Genomic DNA, 20,722 nt, shown 5'->3' on the forward strand with positions numbered 1-20,722 from the left:
TTTATGTAACATCTCAGAACGATGTGAATTTGGGTAGACAAGATTCAAAATATTCATCCATTTAATAAAACAATTGATAAGTTCCTTCACTGAAGTGTACATAAAATTCACACATTCAATAACAAGACAAAGCTCCCATAAAGAAGATACTTGATCTCCCTTTGTCTTTAGTCCATAGTTAACAACAAATATCATTGAACATTGTCTGCAGTTGATGACGACACAGCAGACAAATGGAGAATTCACTTTCATCATGTGCCATACACCCGTCAATAGAAGTGTACCCCAAACTTCTCTGGAGTCTGTATATATTCTGTTCTCCACTCTGGAGTTGAGCATTTGTGGGACGTTGCCTCCACCTCAGGTTCCAAACTTCTTCTGTTTCATTGCCATTGGAAGCGACTCCATCATGGCTAGCTTAGTGCGTTCCACCATGACAACCCAATCGTCTCTAACGAAGTCCATGTGAATTAGATACTGTGAAAACATGAACATTTTTACCCAATCATCATCACTAACGAAGTCCATGTGAATTAGGTACTGTGAAAACATGAACAGTTTTAGAATAATACTATTAATGGGAAATAGTTGTAAGCAAAAGGAAGTGTCTATTACCGTATTAGTGGAATTCTTAGTGAGACTCCAATTTAGCGATTTTCCCATAAAAATGGGTATGTATGTATATAGCGAGAGCTAATTTGAGCGACTTTATAATTCCAGAAAAGATAACTATTAACCTCTGATATGAAACATTGTTAGAGATACATGTATCTTGACATCTTCATTAATAATGCCAAAATTAAATCCTTGCCAAAAATTCTACTTATACAGTATTCTCAACAAACACTTACACGAAATCTTGTGCAAACATGAAAGGCTGACACTTTAGAAGAATTTGGCCTGGCAACCAAGTCAAACGGTTTCGCCTTTCTGTCTGGGAATGGCTGAAACAACAGGTCAGATTCTCAATGAGTAATGCATACGTCATCATTCTTGTAATTGTACAGGATACTAGATGACCTATTTTCTGCACGATATCAAGCACATTCAGTAATCTATATTTAGACTTAACTGTAGATTCCTTATTTTAGCGAGAACTTAATATCGCATAATGACTCAAAGACGTCAAATCACGAGAACGTGAATTCATTAGTGGATCTAGAGTTTTGACACGTATTTCAGCAATATAAATGTTTAATAAAGTAATTCTATTTCAAGAGTGGTGTTTCACGTTTAATTACATGATAACAAATTCCTCACATAAATGTATATCTAAAAATCTACTGTATTTTGTCCACCTTATACTATTCCTGTTATGACCTATTAAAAATGCATCTTGCTAAGTACTTTCATGAGAGCATACATGACAATCGAGTAACTTCATTTACATTTACCTGAGTTTTGTCCAGAATGAAAAACTTATCCAAGTCACAGAAGAATATTTTGTCTGGGTAACGTGGAGAGGTGGAGATTCGGCAAATTTTTTGGTGCCTTCGTGTCCAAGCATCCGGGAATTTATCACACACCTCTCGGCACCAATCACTGTACTCTTTCTTTCGGATGTCAAACTCGTATATCTGTAGAGAACATATCAAACGGTACAGACACAGGATTGAAAGTGAGAGCATAATCAGAAACATTATTAATGAGAGCAGTAATGATGAAAGCATTATCAGAAACACTGATGATGAAAGCATTATCAGAAACACTGATGATGAAAGCATTATCAGAAACATTGATGATGAAAGCATTATCAGAAACACCAATGATGAAAGCATTATCAGAAACACTGATGATGAAAGTATTACCAGAAACACTGATGATGAAAGCATTATCAGAAACACTGATGATGAAAGCATTACTAGAAACTCTGATGATGAAAGCATTACTAGAAACTCTAATGATGAAAGCATTATCAGAAACTCTGATGATGAAAGCATTACTAGAAACACTGATGATGAAAGCATTACTAGAAACTCTAACGATGAAAGCATTACTAGAAACTCTAACGATGAAAGCATTACTAGAAACACTAATGGTGAAAACATGATCAGAAACACTAATGATGAAAGCATTACTAGAAACTCTAATGATGAAAGCATTACTAGAAACACTAATGATGAAAGCATTACTAGAAACACTGATGATGAAAGCATTACTAGAAACACTAATGATGAAAGCATTACTAGAAACACTAATGATGAAAGCATTACTAAAAACAGTAATGATGAAAGCATTACTAGAAACACTAATGATGAAAGCATTACTAGAAACACTGATGATGAAAGCATTACTAGAAACACTAATGATGAAAGCATTACTAGAAACTCTAACGATGAAAGCATTACTAGAAACACTAATGATGAAAGCATTACTAAAAACTCTAACGATGAAAGCATTACTAGAAACACTAATGATGAAAGCATTACTAGAAACACTAATGATGAAAGCATTACTAGAAACTCTAATGATGAAAGCATTACTAGAAACTTTAATGATGAAAGCATTACTAGAAACTCTAATGATGAAAACATTACTAGAAACACTGATGATGAAAGCATTACTAGAAACACTAATGATGAAAGCATTACTAGAAACACTAATGATGAAAGCATTACTAGAAACACTAATGATCAAAGCATTACCAGAAACACTAATGATGACAGCATTACCAGAAACACTAATGGTGAAAACATGATCAGAAGCACTAATGATGAAAGCATTACTAGAAACATTAATGATGAAAGCATTACTAGAAACACTAATGATGAAAGCATTACTAGAAACACTAATGATGAAAGCATTACTAGAAACACTAATGATGAAAGCATTACTAGAAATACTGATGATAAAGCATTATCAGAAACACTAATGATGAAAGCATTACTAGAAACACTAATGATGAAAGCATTACTAGAAACACTAATGATGAAAGTATTACTAGAAACTTTAATGATGAAAGCATTACTAGAAACACTAATGGTGAAAACATGATCAGAAGCACTAATGATGAAAGCATTACTAGAAACACTAATGATGAAAGCATTACTAGAAACACTGATGATGAAAACATGATCAGAAACACTAATGATGAAAGCATGACTAGAAACACTGATGATGAATGCATTACTAGAAACACTAACAATGAAAGCATTACTAGAAACACTAACGATGAAAACATGATCAGAAACACTAATGATGAAAGCATGACTAGAAACACTAACGATGAAAGCATTACTAGAAACACTAACAATGAAAGCATTACTAGAAACACTAACGATGAAAACATGATCAGAAACACTAATGATGAAAGCATGACTAGAAACACTAACGATGAAAGCATTACTAGAAACACTGATGATGAAAGCATTACTAGAAACTCTAATGATGAAAGCATTACTAGAAACACTAACAATGAAAGCATTACTAGAAACACTAACGATGAAAACATGATCAGAAACACTAATGATGAAAGCATGACTAGAAACACTAACGATGAAAGCATTACTAGAAACACTGATGATGAAAGCATTACTAGAAACTCTAATGATGAAAGCATTACTAGAAACTCTAATGATGAAAGCATTACTAGAAACACTAATGATGAAAGCATTACTAGAAACACTAATGATGAAAACATGATCAGAAACACTAATGATGAAAGCATTACTAGAAACACTAATGATGAAAGCATTATTAGAAACTCTAACGATGAAAGCATTACTAGAAACACTAATGATGAAAGCATTACTAGAAACTCTAATGGTGAAAACATGATCAGAAACTCTAATGATGTATACATTACTAGAAACCCTCAAAAGTGTGAGCATTATCAGAACCAATGGGGACCACCAACACAGTTCAAAGTCCAAATAAACTGTTCATATGTTTTACAGTTTAGAACTCTGCAGTTAAAAGGGACTGATTCACGATTTTTGAACAAAATATTTTTTTTATTTTTGATGTGAAACATTAAAAATATAACTCATTTAATGTTGTCAGCCAACATTTTGACCTACTGAATGCAAGAATAAAGCAATATTTTAGCCTTAAATCTGTGTTATGTAAACAAAGACTCGAGTCTTTATATGTATACAAACAAGCTAGTGAAATATAAATTTTTTAATATAAATCGTCTTAATTTTGCATAATCACAAATTTAAACTTTTAGATGACACAATTTATCCGAAGAATGCTTGAAATGTGAAAGATAATAATAAACTTAGATCGATATCCATTTCTTCTGAAAATTTCGTAAACAATAACATACCGCAATCTTTGTTTACAAAACAAATAATGAAATCTCTAAAATGAGCTTCTGTGATAATGTATAACCTTAATTTTTATGTGAAATCATTTGAACACATTAAGCAGTAAACTCTGACCATTAAAAGTGAAAAACAAAATTTTGGGAAAAATCGTGAGTCAGTCCCTTTAAATAATAGAAAGTTGAGCATTACTATCATTTGATAACAGTAAAACTTGAAGATATTCTTTGTAGAAATGAATCATCTACCTTTTGGTCTGTGTATGCTGTAATTAATTTCCTACTGTCTGATGTGAAGGTCAAGGCTGTTACTCTTGATTTATAACTCGGTAAATCACATACAACCTATCAAAAGTAAGAACAGATAATTACATCCCTTGCATGCTTAGACAAAGAAAGAAATCAGAGTGCTGGTTCTGTATACGATGTCATCAATTCAAATACAGTCAAACCTCATTATCTCAAACTCAATGGAATTGAGAAAAAACTTTGAGATATCCAAGGATTCGAGATATCAAGGGTAAAAGCCTTGCGGTATAATAATAATAATGTCCTCTATTTATACAGGATAACACAATTAGTTTAAAACTAGTTTACATTGTGGTTCAGAAAACATATATACAGACCACAGGGGCTAAGCCCGTTTTGGGCCCGAACTCTGTGATACCATAATATAGAAAAGGGTCTAACTCTGATCCAGATAAAAAACTACCCACTTGCTTCAAATGCCTAAAAAATCTTAAACTAGGTGCAGTATGCGTAATTTGCCGGTCTTCTTCCATAGATTAATGTTTTAACTACTTGCATGCCAAATTTCAAGCTACAGGTTCTTAAAATAACAGAGAACCGCAGTTCAACTGTAGTGCCAAAAACCTCTTTGTAAAATGTAAACCAACTATCATTTACAACTACATGTACTTTAATTTGCAAATCACCGAGAAAGATGATGAGTAATGTTTTTAAGTGAGCAATCAAAAGCTTCTATCAAACAAGAGGCCCATGGGCCACATTGCTCACCTGGGCTCATATCTAAAGATTTTCCCTATATATTCGCATGTAAAACTTCGATACCTATTGTGGCCCCAACCTACACCCAGGGACCATGATTTTACAAACTTGAATCTGCACTATGTCAGTAAGCTTTCATGTAAACATAAACGTTTCTGGCTCAGTGATTTTTCAGGAGATTTTTAATGATTTTCTCTATGTATTTGTATGTAAAATTTTGATCCCCTACTTAGGCCCCATCGTACCCCTAGGGACCACGATTTTTACAAACTTGAATCTGCACTATGTCAGGAAGCTTTCGTGCAAATGTAAACCTCTTTGGCCCAATGGTTCTTTTAAATTTTAAATACTTTTTTTCTATTTATTAGATATGTAAAACTTCGATCCCCATATTGTGGTCCCATCCTAGCCCCAGGGGTCATGAGTTTTAGCAAACTTGAATCTGTACTATGTAAGGAAGCTTTTATGTAAATTTCAGCTCTTTTGGCCTATTGGTTCTTGAGAAGATTTTTAAATGACCCCACCCTATTTTTGTGATTATCTCCCCTTTGAAGGGTACATGGCCCTTCATTTGAACAAACTTGAAAGCCTTTTACCCAAGGAAGCTTTAGGCCAAGTTTGGTTATAATTGGCCCAGTGGTTCTGGAGAAGAAATCGAAAATGTAAAAAGTTTACAGACAGATGGACAGACAGACGGCGGACAATAGGCGATCAGAAAAGCTCACTTGAGCTAAAAACTGGTTCACAGATGAAAAAATCTCACAAGAGAGAGATGCTCACAAATCTTGTGTAAGCAAATAAACAAAAGTTGGTTTTACAATAAATTGTTCTGTTACAAAACAAGATTTGTCAAAAGATGACGTAGCTTGCTGGAAAGTGCGACTTTTCTTGTCCCATTCTACCCTTGGTTCAAAAGAGCCTAAGTTAAAGTTTTCAACAAGAGGCCCATGGGCCACATCACTCACCTGAGTCGCCTTGGCCCTTATCTGAAGACTTTCCATATATATTTGCATGTAAAACCTTTGTCCCTATTGTGGCCCCAACCTACCCCTGGAGGCCATAATTTTTACAAACTTTATCAGGAAGCTTTCATGTAAATCTTAGCTCTTCTGGCTCATTGGTTCTTGAGAAGAAGATTTTTAAAGATTTTACTTATATATTTCTATGTAAAGCTTTGATCCCCTATTGTGGCGCCAACCTTCCCCCCGGGGGCCATGATTTGAACAAACTTGAATCTTTGTCAGGAAGCTTTTATGTAAATCTCAGCTCTTCCGGCTAATTGGTTCTTGAGAAGAAGATTTTTAAAGATTTTCCCTATATATTTCCATGTAAAACTTTGATCCCCTATTGTGGCCCCAACCTTCCCCCGGGGGCCATGATTTGAACAAATTTGAATCTGCACTACGTCAGGAAGCTTTCATGTAAATCTCAGCTCTTCTGGCGTATTGGTTGTGGAGAAGAAAACTTTTAAAGATTTTCCCTATATATTTCTATGTAAAACTTTGATCCCCTATTGTGGCCCCATCCTACCCCCGGGGGCCATGATTTGAACAAACTTGAATCTGCACTATGTCAGGAAGCTTTTATGTAAATGTCAGCTCCTCTGGCTCAGTGGTTCTTAAGAAGATTTTTAAATGACCCTACCTAATGTTGTATTTTTTGTGATTATCTCCTCTTTGAAGGGGGCATGGCCCTTCATTTGAACAAACTTAAAAGCCCTTCACCCAAGGATGCTTTTGGCCAAGTTTGGTTGAAATTGACCCAGTGGTTCTGGAGAAGATGGAAATGTGAAAAGTTTACAACACCGCCGACAGACAACGGACAAATTTTTATCAGAAATGCTCACGTGAGCCAAAAAGTAGGAGAGAATCCAAAGTCACATCCTCACAGCGTCAGGGGTCCCTTAGTTCACTCGTAGCCACAGGATGCCAAAGTCAAGATCACTATGTAAAAAGCTTAGGTGCAAATGAGAGACCTGGTCATGGGGAATCTATATGTGAAATATCAAAGTTCTATCCTCCTAGATTCAAAACATTAGCCAAGTTAAATTTTTTTTGAAAAATGTCAAAGTCAAAGGTTAAGGTCACAAGTCTTGGTGCCAAATGAAAGGCCTGTTCATGAGAAATCTACACGAATATGTGAAATATCAATCCCCTATCCTCCTTAGTTCAATAAACATAACCAAGTTACAAGTTTAGAAAAGTAGAACAAAGTCCAAAGTAAAGGTCACAAGTCTTGGTACCAAATGAACAGCCTGTTTTTTTTAATATATTTTTTTTTATACACATTCACTAGTTATATTTGTACCTCTTTTGATTTCAACTTCAGCACAGCTACTTTATAAGACAGATCTGCCACGGCCACCAGTTCACTGTCCGGGCTCACAGACAGAAGGTGTATAGACTCATCTGTTGATGGAAGGCGGGTATAAAATAGGCGTAACAAAGGTAAATAGGATTAAAACTCACGTTACCATCTATACATGAAAAAAAGGTATTTATGTCGCAATGTCCTGTTGCTTACTAAAATGTGAATTTCCTATACACCTATTAGAGAGGTTTTAACCATGTACTTAAAAGCAACTTCAACATACCATTCAAGATATTAAAAATTTGACAGAATCACTCTTCTGTTTCATAGAGATCAAAGCAATAGAGAGAGCACATTACAAATACCAGGGCAATCAATGCCCTTAAGTCATGTGATTTACGATAGCCTCTAATGTAATAAATTCATCCATTTAACATTTTTCAGCCTGATGAGACTTTCTTCACTACGGTGTGACAGTCATTACACTACGCATCACAAAATGATGAAACTTTCTTCACTACAGTATTACAGTGTGAAACTACATATCACAAAAACCTGTGAAATTATCCCAGCTGTGGAACAGGGACACCGAGTCTTCTTCAAGGGAGACAACTGCAATTTTTTGACATGAGGTTGCCACGACTAAAAACTTTTCATCAGGTGTGAAAACAATGCGATGAGCTGAATATTGAGGAAACCATTTCTTCATTTTCCTGAGACTGACTGACGGGCTGATAGAGTCTGGATCACCCTAGAAAGAACATGTCATTTTCAAACAAATAAATCGGTAACATAATCATCAAAACATTGTATCAAATGTGTACATGCATATGTGAAAGATGAGAGTATATAAATAAATTAAAAAATGTCATAAATTTATATTTTTCCTGAATGAAATGAAATTAAATTTGTAATACTTCCCTGTTAAATATGAATCAACCCTGTCAATTTTGATTGCTGTAAAAGTGGTTATTTATGCCTGGGGTTATGTAAGTGTTTTTTCATGTCCAACATTGCGTGCAAAGGAAAATATGTGGTAACTGAATATAACATATATTATATCAAATATTTATAACTATATGTGTGGGGAAAATTTACGCGCTTATTACATGATCGCGCTGTTATTGTAAATTTCACACATGCATAAATAACCACTTTTACAATAACCAGTCATAACAATTATATGTATGACAGGCAAATACATGTACTTTAATACCCTGATATTTACCATTGTTATTTTGTACAATTTAAGACCATCTAAGTCGGAGTATGACATCCAGTTTGCTTGTGAACTTATGGCACTACAGACGATATGCTGACCATCTTTGGATTTTAGCTGGATCAATTTCTGGGGAGGAACTTCCTCTGGTAGCATTTCACCATCTTTATCTGCAAAGAAAAACAGGCCTCTAGTTCTGACAATCTACTAAAAGTAAGGATCGAAATTAACTTTTTTTCACTACTAGCAAATTCTAGCTAGTGGATTATTTTCCAACTAGCAAAATTGATGTTTTACATTTCCATATACAATAGATCTGAACATCTCTACACACAATACATCAGACCATCCCCAATTTTCTCTAAACAAAAAAGTGTCCGTTCTAAAGTTTTTGGAGGTGACACTTGTATGCGTTTCTGTATTTCTACAGTGTATTGGAGGTGACACTTGTATGTGTTTCTGTATCTCTACAGTGTATTGGAGGTGACACTTGTGTGTGTTTCTGTATCTCTACAGTGTATTGGAGGTGACACTTGTGTGTGTTTCTGTATCTCTACAGTGTATTGGAGGTGACACTTGTGTGTGTTTCTGTATCTCTACAGTGTATTGGAGGTGACACTTGTATGTGTTTCTGTATCTCTACAGTGTATTGGAGGTGACACTTGTGTGTGTTTCTGTATCTCTACAGTGTATTGGAGGTGACACTTGTATGTGTTTCTGTATCTCTACAGTGTATTGGAGGTGACACTTGTGTGTGTTTCTGTATCTCTACAGTGTATTGGAGGTGACACTTGTGTGTGTTTCTGTATCTCTACAGTGTATTGGAGGTGACACTTGTGTGTGTTTCTGTATCTCTACAGTGTATTGGAGGTGACACTTGTATGTGTTTCTGTGTTTCTACAGTGTATTGGAGGTGACACTTGTATGTGTTTCTGTATCTCTACAGTGTATTGGAGGTGACACTTGTGTGTGTTTCTGTATCTCTACAGTGTATTGGAGGTGACACTTGTATGTGTTTCTGTATCTCTACAGTGTATTGGAGGTGACACTTGTGTGTGTTTCTGTATCTCTACAGTGTATTGGAGGTGACACTTGTATGTGTTTCTGTATCTCTACAGTATATTGGAGGTGACACTTGTATGCGTTTCTGTATCTCTACAGTATATTGGAGGTGACACTTGTATGTGTTTCTGTATCTCTACAGTGTATTGGAGGTGACACTTGTATGTGTTTCTGTATCTCTACAGTGTATTGGAGGTGACACTTGTATGTGTTTCTGTATCTCTACAGTGTATTGGAGGTGACACTTGTATGTGTTTCTGTATCTCTACAGTGTATTGGAGGTGACACTTGTATGTGTTTCTGTATCTCTACAGTGTATTGGAGGTGACACTTGTATGTGTTTCTGTATCTCTACAGTGTATTGGAGGTGACACTTGTATGTGTTTCTGTATCTCTACAGTGTATTGGAGGTGACACTTGTATGTGTTTCTGTATCTCTACAGTGTATTGGAGGTGACACTTGTATGTGTTTCTGTATCTCTACAGTGTATTGGAGGTGACACTTGTGTGTGTTTCTGTATCTCTACAGTGTATTGGAGGTGACACTTGTGTGTGTTTCTGTGTTTCTACAGTGTATTGGAGGTGACACTTGTATGCGTTTCTGTATCTCTACAGTGTATTCAGTACTGGACGTTTTCCTGGTGTATCCCAGTCTCCAGAGCTCCAGATAATCCGGGTACTGTAACAGGAGGGCATTTTTCTCCTTTGCAACATCCACCAACTGATACTGTCAATCAATGAAAATGTATCATGTCATAATTTCTTTCAAGTACGATATACACAATTTATAGAATTTTAAAAATTTTCTGCTGCTGTTTATAAAATACACCAATTAAAGTGTGTTCCACTAGCAGAAGAAAATAAGTAAAAGTTAATTTCTGCTTTTGAACAATCCTGTACATGCAATATTATATATATATGTTGTATTACCACAGGTATCGCTCTAATTTTTCGTTTATTTTTCTCCTTTCCAAGTCGATTCACGTGCAGATTTGTGTCCACACCTGGAAAAATAAACCAACAAACACCCCTGATGTATGAATTGCTGCCAATATGAGTGTCACATCATCTAATCGGAATGGAGTATCATAGAAGCCAAACAAAGAAACCTGTAAATACTGCATAAATATTCATCCCTATACGCCTTCCAAACCTAGCACTGTGCAGATGAAATCCCTACCTCCCGATATCACTTCCCTGCCGGTGGTGGCCAGGGCCCGGACATCGTGTGTGTGTTGATACCACATGTTCGTCCTGACCCACATTTTCCAGTCGCTGTCCTGGTTGGTAGTGGTATACTGATACTGCACCACCTTTGGATCCACTCCTGAGGAAAACACTTGCTTTTCATTCTGCAATATGTAAATGCATAACAATCAACTGATGGGAAAATTTCATATGCAAGCAACTCTTGAAATCATGAAGTCCACAGGACCACAATTTTTTTTTGAAAGTCTGGAAATTGTTATCTTTGCTAGCCAAGGATTTACAATCCGCTCCGCTACTCTACAACCCTTGGCTGCGTTGGCACGATTTTATATCTTACAATGTTTTTTAACCCCAAAAATTTACAATTTCAAAATCAAATTTTGACTGAAGGGATTTTCGTAAACAATACCTCGTGAACGGCTAAACACAGGACGTCGGCTTGGTGTGTTTGAAAGCTCTATAGAAAAAGAAACTAAAATAAAACACCTTGTGTAATTGAAACAAAAGTGTATATTTTACATATAATATTGAAAATTTCACTATGATTTTAATTTGTCTATGCTTCAGCAGTAATGCATGTATATAGTCTGTACTATACAGTGACCTATGCATGAAACACATGTAGTGGTACATATATGTTTACATATATGTATATGACTGCATATTGTTTATCAAAACATATGATTATAATTTTTTTTTGATTGATAATCTCAGATACATGTAGAGAAATCAAACCTTTATTTGAGTTCCTTGTTTTCCATTCCAAAAAATTGTTCTCCCTCTGGAATCTCCACTGACCAGGGTCATATCACTGAACAGTAAAAAATACAGCAGTTGTAAAAAGTAAAAATCAGTCAAATCTAAAAGATTGAATCTCCACTGACCAGGGTCATATCACTGAACAAGAATGGCGATTGTATCAGTACAAAATACAACAGTTGTAAAAAATAAAAATCAGTAAAATCTAAAAGATTGAATCTCCACAGACCAGGGTCATATCACTGAACAAGAATGGTGATTGTATCAGTAAAAAATACAACAGTTGTAAAAAATAAAAACCAGTCAAATCTAAAAGATTGATTGTTTGTTTGTTTGTTTTTACGTCCCGTTGAGAATTTTTCACTCACATTGAGATGTCAGTCACCACCTGTAGGTGAAGTGCCACAAATTTAGACCTATGCTTAGCGCTCAGGGCCATACCAGTGAGGGTTCTTTAATGCCTGCTGCGATTGAGGATCTCCGTTTTTAATGTCATATCCAAAAGACATGTGAAGTGTTCAATATGTTTTATGGTGTGACTATTGAGATGAGCGAAGACCTTTCATATCTTGGAACATGACTTTAGACATTTGATCCACCAATTCATTTAATGCGAGAAATATAATGCAGTTGATGTCAACAGTGTATTGTGATGTCATATTTTGCTTTGTTGTTTTTTCTTTCAAACCAAGTAATTATCAACAGTAACAAAACTTATGAAGGTGCGAGAAGACTTGTCTGGTTTTAGATAGCTACTCTAGTTACCATCACACATCTATAACTACAGCTACACGTACAGTCAATGACAGTTTGCATGTTCAAGTTTTTGACAGCAGATGCTGTCAAGTTTCTGTCAGTCGACACGGAAAGTGACATTAGCAGAGCTTAAGTGATACTTGCAATATGCCATCCGTGATTGGAATTTTTTTTTCAAAGCAGGAGAAATTTACATAATTCTCAGGGTGTCGTGGGAAAACATGACAATTCCACAGTGAGGGTGACATTTTTCCAGAGCACTTTGGGTAATAATTTTTCAGCTGATGAAGAGCAAATCATGTGACATGTAATAAATGGAGGACTTCTGTCGTGTGTATACATTTAGATACTGGGAAATTTCACTTCATGGACTGTAACACCTTTTCAGAACTTACCCGGATCCATTATATTGATTTGAGAGGTCCTAAAGACAGAGATCAATGTCGAAAGCTTGCATGTATCATTGAGAAAATATTTTTCATATTCATTTTACAAGTATTTCATCTGATGTAACGAGACAATCAACACACACAATGTCTTCTCCACAGATCCTTTCAAATAATTTATCTGAGATAAACAATTTCCCTGAAGATAAACAATTTACCCAAGATAAACAATTTCCCTGAGATATACAATTTACCTGAGGATAGCCACACACCACACGATAGTCTCTTTGTTTTTTCCCACCCTTCCCAGAGTCATTCTCTGTACAGCATGACCAGATTTCACACTCCAGAGCCTCATGTTGTCCACTCCTCCTGTCAATATCACCTCCAGACTGGTGTTCCATGCGATGGACAGGATTCGACCTGTGCAAGAAAAATGTGTCATGATATGTGATATCCTTTAAATGTGAAAATAAAGTTCTTGTGTAACTTCAATTACAGTAAGTCTACAGTTATTCAAGTTCACTATCAATGATGTTCCCAGATTACAACAAAGTGGAATTGTAAGACATCATAGTTTTTGTTGTTGAAAATTTTCAAAAACTAGGTCAATGTTACCAAATCTGGTATCTTTTGAAAGGTCTTCTTACAAGAAATGCACAAACTAAATATAAAAGCAGTATCTCTTACTATTTGAAAGATATGACTTATATTCAAATTTCTAAAAGTAGGTCAAAGGTCAATGTAAAGGTCACCAGGTCAAAGATTTTTTGGTGTTGATGGAAAAGTCTTACCACATGGAATACACATACCAAATATGAAAACTTTACCTCTTATGGGGTAAAAGACATGACCAAGGTTAAAGTATTTTGAAAATTTCCAAAAACTAGTTCAAAGGTCATCAAATCAGAGCTGCATTCAAGATCGTAGTGGCGATGTAGAGCTATGAAATTGAATGGATATCTAGGCTTGCCCTACATAGGGATAAGAAGTGTTAATTCATACAGTAGGCTCAATAGACTTAGATATCAAGTCTAGCCACTAGGTTACACAACTCAGGTATTGTCGAAAAGGTCTTCTCACAAGAAATGCACATGCTAAATATAAAAGCAGTATCTCTTACGAGTTGAAAGATATGACTTATATCTGAATTTTCTAAAATAGGTCAAAGGTCAACGTAAAGTGAAAAACATGGACAGAAAGATTATGACATGTTTCAAACCCACTGTTGATGCTAATTTGAATTAACAAGATATTAGGCTTAATCATAAAAATGTTTCAGTCTAAAACTATAAACTTAAACTACAATAGGCAAGATTTTAAAGTGCATATTCATTTGTTTTCTTAATCTTTATCTATAGTCTAAAGAACAACATCAAATTCTTACCTTCCTGTTTATCAAAAGACCTGTAATACTGCAATGAGCTATAATCCGTGTCAAACAACACCACACATCCGTCCTCTGAACCCGCCTACAGAAATAACAGATAATAAAGAGCTGTAATCCGTGTCAAACAACACTACACATCCATCTTCTGAACCCGCCTACAGAAATAACAGATAATAAAGAGCTGCAATCCGCGTCAAACAACACCACACATCCGTCCTCTGAACCCGCCTCCAGAAATAACAATAACAGATAATAAAGAGCTGTAATCCATGTCAAACAGCACTACAAACTATTTTCTGAACCAGCCAGAATCATTTACATATTACAACTTAGGTACCTGTATTTGGAGACTTAAAACGATGTAATCATAGCGATAACAGATAAAAAACAACAGATAATTATCATATCTATATTTCAAAATATGGTGAGCATTGACACATCAGACATCCTTAATTAATTTGTAATTAGTCGGGCCCCAAGGAAAGTTGTCATGGATCTCCAATGAACTTTTCATTTCTAGAACTCTGTTATTTCAAAGTCTTGTGTTATTTCTTTGGTTAAAATCAACTCATGTTGCTGAAAACTCTCAAACTTACAGCTAAAAATTTTCCATGCGAATCTGTAGTTAGACACCACACAGGACCAGCATTGCAGGAGGCAGTGGCCTACAAACATAATAATAACAGTAATATTAGGCTGTGGCCTACAGATATGAAATGATAACAGTAATATCATTAGGCTGTGGTCGACAGATATTTTTATAGGATTATTTTTTCCTAGGTACCTTCGGCTCTAACTTCTTGAGGTCATACTCGACCACATCGCCATCAAGTCCTGCTGAATACAACCGCTGTCCTTGCCAGCATAGGGTCTCTATAGATTTAGATTCACTTCCTGGTATAACCTATAAATTGGATACATAGAGCTTCACTTCCTGGTATAACCTATATATTTGATATATAGAGCTTCACTTTCTGTTATAACCTATAAATTTGATACTCTGAGATTCACTTCCTGGTATAACCTATAAATTGGATATATAGAGATTCACTTCCTGGTATAACCTATAAATTTGATAAATAGAGCTTCACTTCCTGGTATAACCTATAAATTTGATAAATAGAGCTTCACTTCCTGGTATAACCTATGTATTTGATACATAGAGCTTCACTTCCTGGTATAACCTATATATTTGATACATAGAGAATGACATTCAAGTTTGGAAGAGCATATTTTTCTCATAAATTTGCAAAGTTACCCTGACCTAAAATGAGTTTTTAGTAAATAATTTTTGAACATATACATGTAGCAATATACAGTCTACACCATGAACATTTATGAAAATTAGTATATCCTACAGAAATAAAGTTTTATGAAACGAAAGTGACTTACAACTTAGACAAATGCTTGCTATAACTAAAACCAAAATTACTGAGCCTGAGACCTTGATATTTCAGGATAATCTGAAGGTGGACATATTTAACCATTTCTCACACTTCTGTCAATTAAGTGCCCTCAGTGAAATAGTTGATATAATAAACCTACCTTTTCTTGGTACCAGTCATTATCTAGATCCCATATTTCAATACAACCATCTGACCTGGACAAGAATTTATAAGAAAAGTTAATGAATTCAGTGAACTACATATAATTTGTCAAAAATCATATATTTTGTAAATGTTTCACCTTTATGACTTAAGTAATGCTCACAATCTGACTGCTACCGAAACTTCTATGATGTGCCAAGTTCTATTTGGAACATTAATCTAGCCTATGAATTTATGGGTCTCTGCTTTGTTGATTGTAAAGGTGGATTTTTTTATGAGGACATTGATTTTAATTAAGGACTTGTTTGATTGATTGATTGTATATTGTTTAACATCCCTCTCAAGAATTTTTCACTCATATGGAGATGTGAAGGGTTGCAAAATTTAGGCCTTTGCTCAGCGCTTACAGCCTTTGAGTAGGAAGGGATCTTAATCGTGCCACAGGCACATGTGAAAGTGAAGTAGTAGCCAAAATAATCAGCCATTTTGGCTGCCAAATCTGGAGTTTTCATCCGTATATCTTTGATAGTGGCAAACAACAAAACACACACTTTCATGGGCGCCGCCATTACTGCTGACACTTTGAATTCCTGGAATATTTACAGCGATTCCCTTTGGTCCTTGATAGGTCACGCATTTTAATGAGTTATGCGAAAATATCGGCGTTGTGTCCCACGGGAGATAAACGTAGTGCGACCGGCTGTGGGTTTCCGACGATGAGTAATTTATGGAATAGAGAGTACCAAAATACATTTTATATATAGTCCATATTCAAAGGAGGATTTGTATCTCACCTAGATAAGGCAATTTTATTTATTTCTTTTCCATACACAATACACTGTATAGCTTTAGGCTGATACTCAAAAAATCGAACTCTGTGGACTCTAAATTCACCCATGACTGAATCATTCTGAAAAAAAACAAACATATGTGAAAATTTAATGCAGTGTATAACCAGTTTTACAGCTGACCTGGTAGTATCAGAGAATTAAAATAGAAATAAATTTTATGAAATATCTACATGTATTTGACTAAGATGTAACATTACAAATACTGAAATCATCTGTACATTATCAATGACCAGCATTAAATAATAATTTTGAATTTTTCATTTTCTACATAAGATTTGGCAAATTTTACTACATGCAGTCTACATGAAAGTCTATAATTTTTACAGGACACACAGTCTGGTGAAAATCCAGACCAAGCAAGTTTTTACCAGACTGAGCTTTTTCCAATAAAATTAAATTTATGGAATATCAAGCAACTGTAAAAAATTATCAAATAAAATTAAACAATTATGTTGTGTATAATGTGATTTATTGCATGGAAGGAAAATAATTTAGGGCTGTGAGGTGCTTCAAAAATTTTGGTACAATTCGATTTGATAACAAATTCAAAATTTAATATGGTGTCCAAGTGATGTGCAGAACATGTGGATTTTTATGCAACAGAGTACTGATAACTGATTAGCATTTTCACCACTCAGATAAAAAAAGAATATGGTCTGCCAGATCATTGCAGCTTATCTTCAGGGTTGTCACTAGAAATAATTGAAGTCCAGTCCCGGACTCGTGGTTTATAAGCAGCTTGAGTCCCATGAAAATTTGATGAGTCCCATGAAAATTTTTAATCAAATCATTATTGTGATAAAAAAGATGGATACTAGTTTTGTTTGACGACAATCTGTAAAACCTACCCAAGTTTACAAACAGTGAAACTACGCAACTTTCGATTCCACACTAAACAAAGAATTCGGAACTTGGTGGTATTATCTCAATTCGCTAGAGCGTAACATTTTACCTAAATTTTTTCCTACTACGAATTTAATACACAATATCAGGACTACTAAGTAAAATTATGATTTTTACTCGGAGTTCAAGATGAGTCCGTGGGACTCGACACATCAAACAAACTTGCGTCCCAATTGAATTTTCTGTGTCTAGGACGCAGATTCTTGCATTAGTGAAAACATGAAATGTAAGATTTCTATCAGCATGATCAGTGCTGGGGTGAAATCAACATCATAGATAATGACACAGATTAGCAAAGCATATCTTACTATCATAAGGTAAAACGTTCTAATTCATGCAAATTTACAAAGTTTCAAATTTCAAAATTTGTTTTTAAAAGCAGTGAGAAGGGAAAAAAAATGGCAACTGGTGCTTATTTATTCATCAGACACTCAGTCCTGTATCCATATTTTTCCTACCAACCCAAATTTTACTTAAAAAAACCCCAAAAACCCATGATCCAGTGACTATATTGCAAAGGCTGTACGTGCCAATTTTAAGAAACATTTCTCAGACCAAATAAAATAATATGTGTGGTTCTGGTTACACTCCCTTGAAAAAGGGGTAGGTAGGTATTTGAATTTTTTAATTAATTCTTTTTAATATTAGCTTTTAGATGGAATCACAATTTTCTTTTACTTTCACTTCTTTGTATGCACCATTTATGTATGGTGTGATATATACCTATCAAAATTGGTAGGGATCACCCTGGTTTTGACAATTCTTATTTCAAATAACATACAGAAAAAAAAATCCATGCATTTGCCAAAATCATGATTTTGAACATGAAAGTAGGAAAGTAGGAAATGATATTTCAACCAGAGTACTGTTTTCAAGCTCTTTCAAGTTTTTAAATCTATCCAACTTTTTAAAAAATAATGAGGGTGATCTCTCAGTATATTCAAACAACCTGAAATTTGCACTATTGTTTATGTAAGCACTCTTTAGTTCTAAGTCACTTTCTGTCTAATATATTAGATGACCTGTAGTAAGCGATTACAGCTTTGCATTTTAGCGGTATCTATACATGTATGAATGAATTACTGACTGTAAGTTACAGTCAAGCTTCACCTGAAGGAAAACGGGTCAAAAAACCTATATTGGTATGTAACAGGACGGGAGAAAATGCAATGGACCAGACCAGGTTTCGAATCCGGGCCCCCTGAATCTCTAGTCAGGTGCTCTACCAACTGAGCTATCTGGCCCCAGCGATTGAACCCGGCTGACCGCTACATTCCTCCCTCCTTAAATGTCTTCACACCTGAAGACATCAACCCAAGATCTTTATCCCCTAGCAGGAATTTTCACCTGTCAGTTCCAGGGACTGGTCTACAGCACCAAATGTAACATATATATATAAGAGACAGGAGAAAATCTTTGGCTGGACCGGGAATCGAACCCAGTCAGGTGCTCTAACCACTGAGCTATCAAGGTCGATATCCACGGTCCGTATACAGGGCTCAACATTAACTTTTTTTCCTACTTGTCCATTTGGACAAGGACAAAAATATTTACTTGTCCGAACTTCAACTTCACTTGTCCGAAAAATTGTCAAAAAAGATCTAATATTGTCCATTTGAAAACTGTATTTAATTTACTTAATATATAGTCCATGTAATACCTGCTTGATTGATTTTTGATCTTATTCTCTTGATAAAAACAACAAATACATAAAACAAAATTTCATCTAGACTTCCTGTCTTGAATCAATGACTTCATAAGATCAATGGATGATTGAAAGTAGTACGCAATAAGTGAACACCGATACCGATCGAGTGTGACTCATGATTGATATCGTGATCGAAGTTCATTTTTCATGCATTACTTCTGACTCTGAACTACCAATAAACTTTTCACCAGATTGTTTGGAGACTTCTTTACATAAAAAAGCGCTTGTCCCATCGGACAAGTGCCCATCAATATTCACTTGTCCGAAATGTTTTTCCACTAGTACCTCACTTGTCCGAAATGTTTTTCCACTGGTACCAGACATGCGGACAAACGTTAATGTTGACCCCTGGTATAGCCCTAATTACTACAGGTATATATCATGAATCCCTTCTCATAAAAGAAAATCTTGAAAAAAGTATGCATTCTATTCAGCAAAATATGGTAACTGATTTTGGAAATAGTCAAAAAAGAGTTTAGGGTCAGGGATAAAAACTAGGGATGGTTGGGTAACCGGAACCACACATATTTTTATATTTGGCCTCAGTAAGGTTTTTTCTTCATTATTTTAAATCCATACACAACAGAAATGACCCACCCTTTTTATTTTTGACTCTGTATTTCATGCATCGATTAGTGGGTCCTAAAGACCAATCTTCAAATGTCTTACAACACCTGAAAGAATTCCATCATCTGATAAATTGTTCAGCATCCCAGTAACTGTGTATAACCAGCTGCACCACAGGGGCTTCTGTAGAAACTCAAAACACCCCCTATGAAAAATATTCCTCGGGGGTGTCTTGATTTTTCTAATCTATGCACAACCGAACAATAAGTTACTGTTCCTTGGTATTTATGTATTATTTATTTATGTATATTTGTATGTATGTATATACCGAATAAATATTTAATTTAGAAAAATACTTCTCTCATATGATAAACAAGGGCCTACCCTTCCACGAATTTCAAAGATATTTCTTATAAAATGTCTTACAGTATACTAACTGATATAAACCAAAATCTATATTAACTCCGTTGGTATGACTTCATTTGATCACCGAGAACTTCCACATTTTTAAATTTAAGCACATGTTTCTTTCACGAGGCAGCCATATTGGATTTGATCTTTAAGGAAGTCGTCCATTAATAAGTCTGACTAATGATATTTAATAATAATACTTAAATAACAATATTTATTCAACATTAACCTATTTATCAGTATTCAAATTGAATATGTATATGATTTTCTATACTTTAGACCATGCTTTAATGCAAAAATGACCACAATAACATTTAAAACAAACACGAACAAGTTACCAATAGCTAATGTCTTAGTTTCGAATTTGAA

General features: G+C 35.0%; 1 protein-coding gene across 2 annotated transcripts; it reads right to left on the reverse strand.

Moving 5' to 3' along the window:
- Positions 1 to 43: 43 nt before the first annotated feature.
- On the reverse strand, positions 44 to 20,528 carry LOC125673461 (U3 small nucleolar RNA-associated protein 4 homolog). Of its 2 annotated transcripts, none has more exons than XM_048910042.2 (19): positions 20,380 to 20,528; positions 16,708 to 16,823; positions 15,912 to 15,966; positions 15,151 to 15,270; positions 14,963 to 15,031; positions 14,364 to 14,448; positions 13,231 to 13,399; positions 11,811 to 11,886; positions 11,485 to 11,532; positions 11,047 to 11,218; positions 10,797 to 10,870; positions 10,494 to 10,593; positions 8,814 to 8,974; positions 8,141 to 8,336; positions 7,583 to 7,683; positions 4,517 to 4,612; positions 1,395 to 1,577; positions 852 to 944; positions 44 to 477 (listed from the first exon to the last, which is right to left on the reverse strand). In XM_048910042.2, the coding sequence occupies exons 2-19, from the start codon at positions 16,809 to 16,811 to the stop codon at positions 361 to 363; spliced, it is 2,019 nt and encodes a 672-aa protein (XP_048765999.1). In that variant the 5' UTR covers positions 16,812 to 16,823; positions 20,380 to 20,528; the 3' UTR covers positions 44 to 360. The 2 variants fall into 2 exon arrangements, with proteins under 2 accessions (XP_048765999.1, XP_048765996.1); XM_048910039.2 differs by having other exon boundaries at positions 20,369 to 20,522.
- Between the last annotated feature and the right edge of the window lie 194 nt (positions 20,529 to 20,722).

This window comes from Ostrea edulis, chromosome 1, assembly GCF_947568905.1.
Source record: "Ostrea edulis chromosome 1, xbOstEdul1.1, whole genome shotgun sequence".
Lineage (NCBI taxonomy): Eukaryota > Metazoa > Mollusca > Bivalvia > Ostreida > Ostreidae > Ostrea > Ostrea edulis.

Bases quoted from the DNA above. Each gene is read 5' to 3' on its own strand.
- LOC125673461 (XM_048910042.2), bottom strand. From the start codon at position 16,811: ATGGGTGAATTTAGAGTCCACAGAGTTCGATTTTTTGAGTATCAGCCT. The intron at 15,967-16,707 runs GTGAGATACAAA...ATTCTTGTCCAG, and splicing joins AATAAAATTGCCTTATCTAG to GTCAGATGGTTGTATTGAAA. The intron at 478-851 runs GTAAGTGTTTGT...ATGTTTTCACAG, and splicing joins ATGTTTGCACAAGATTTCGT to TATCTAATTCACATGGACTT.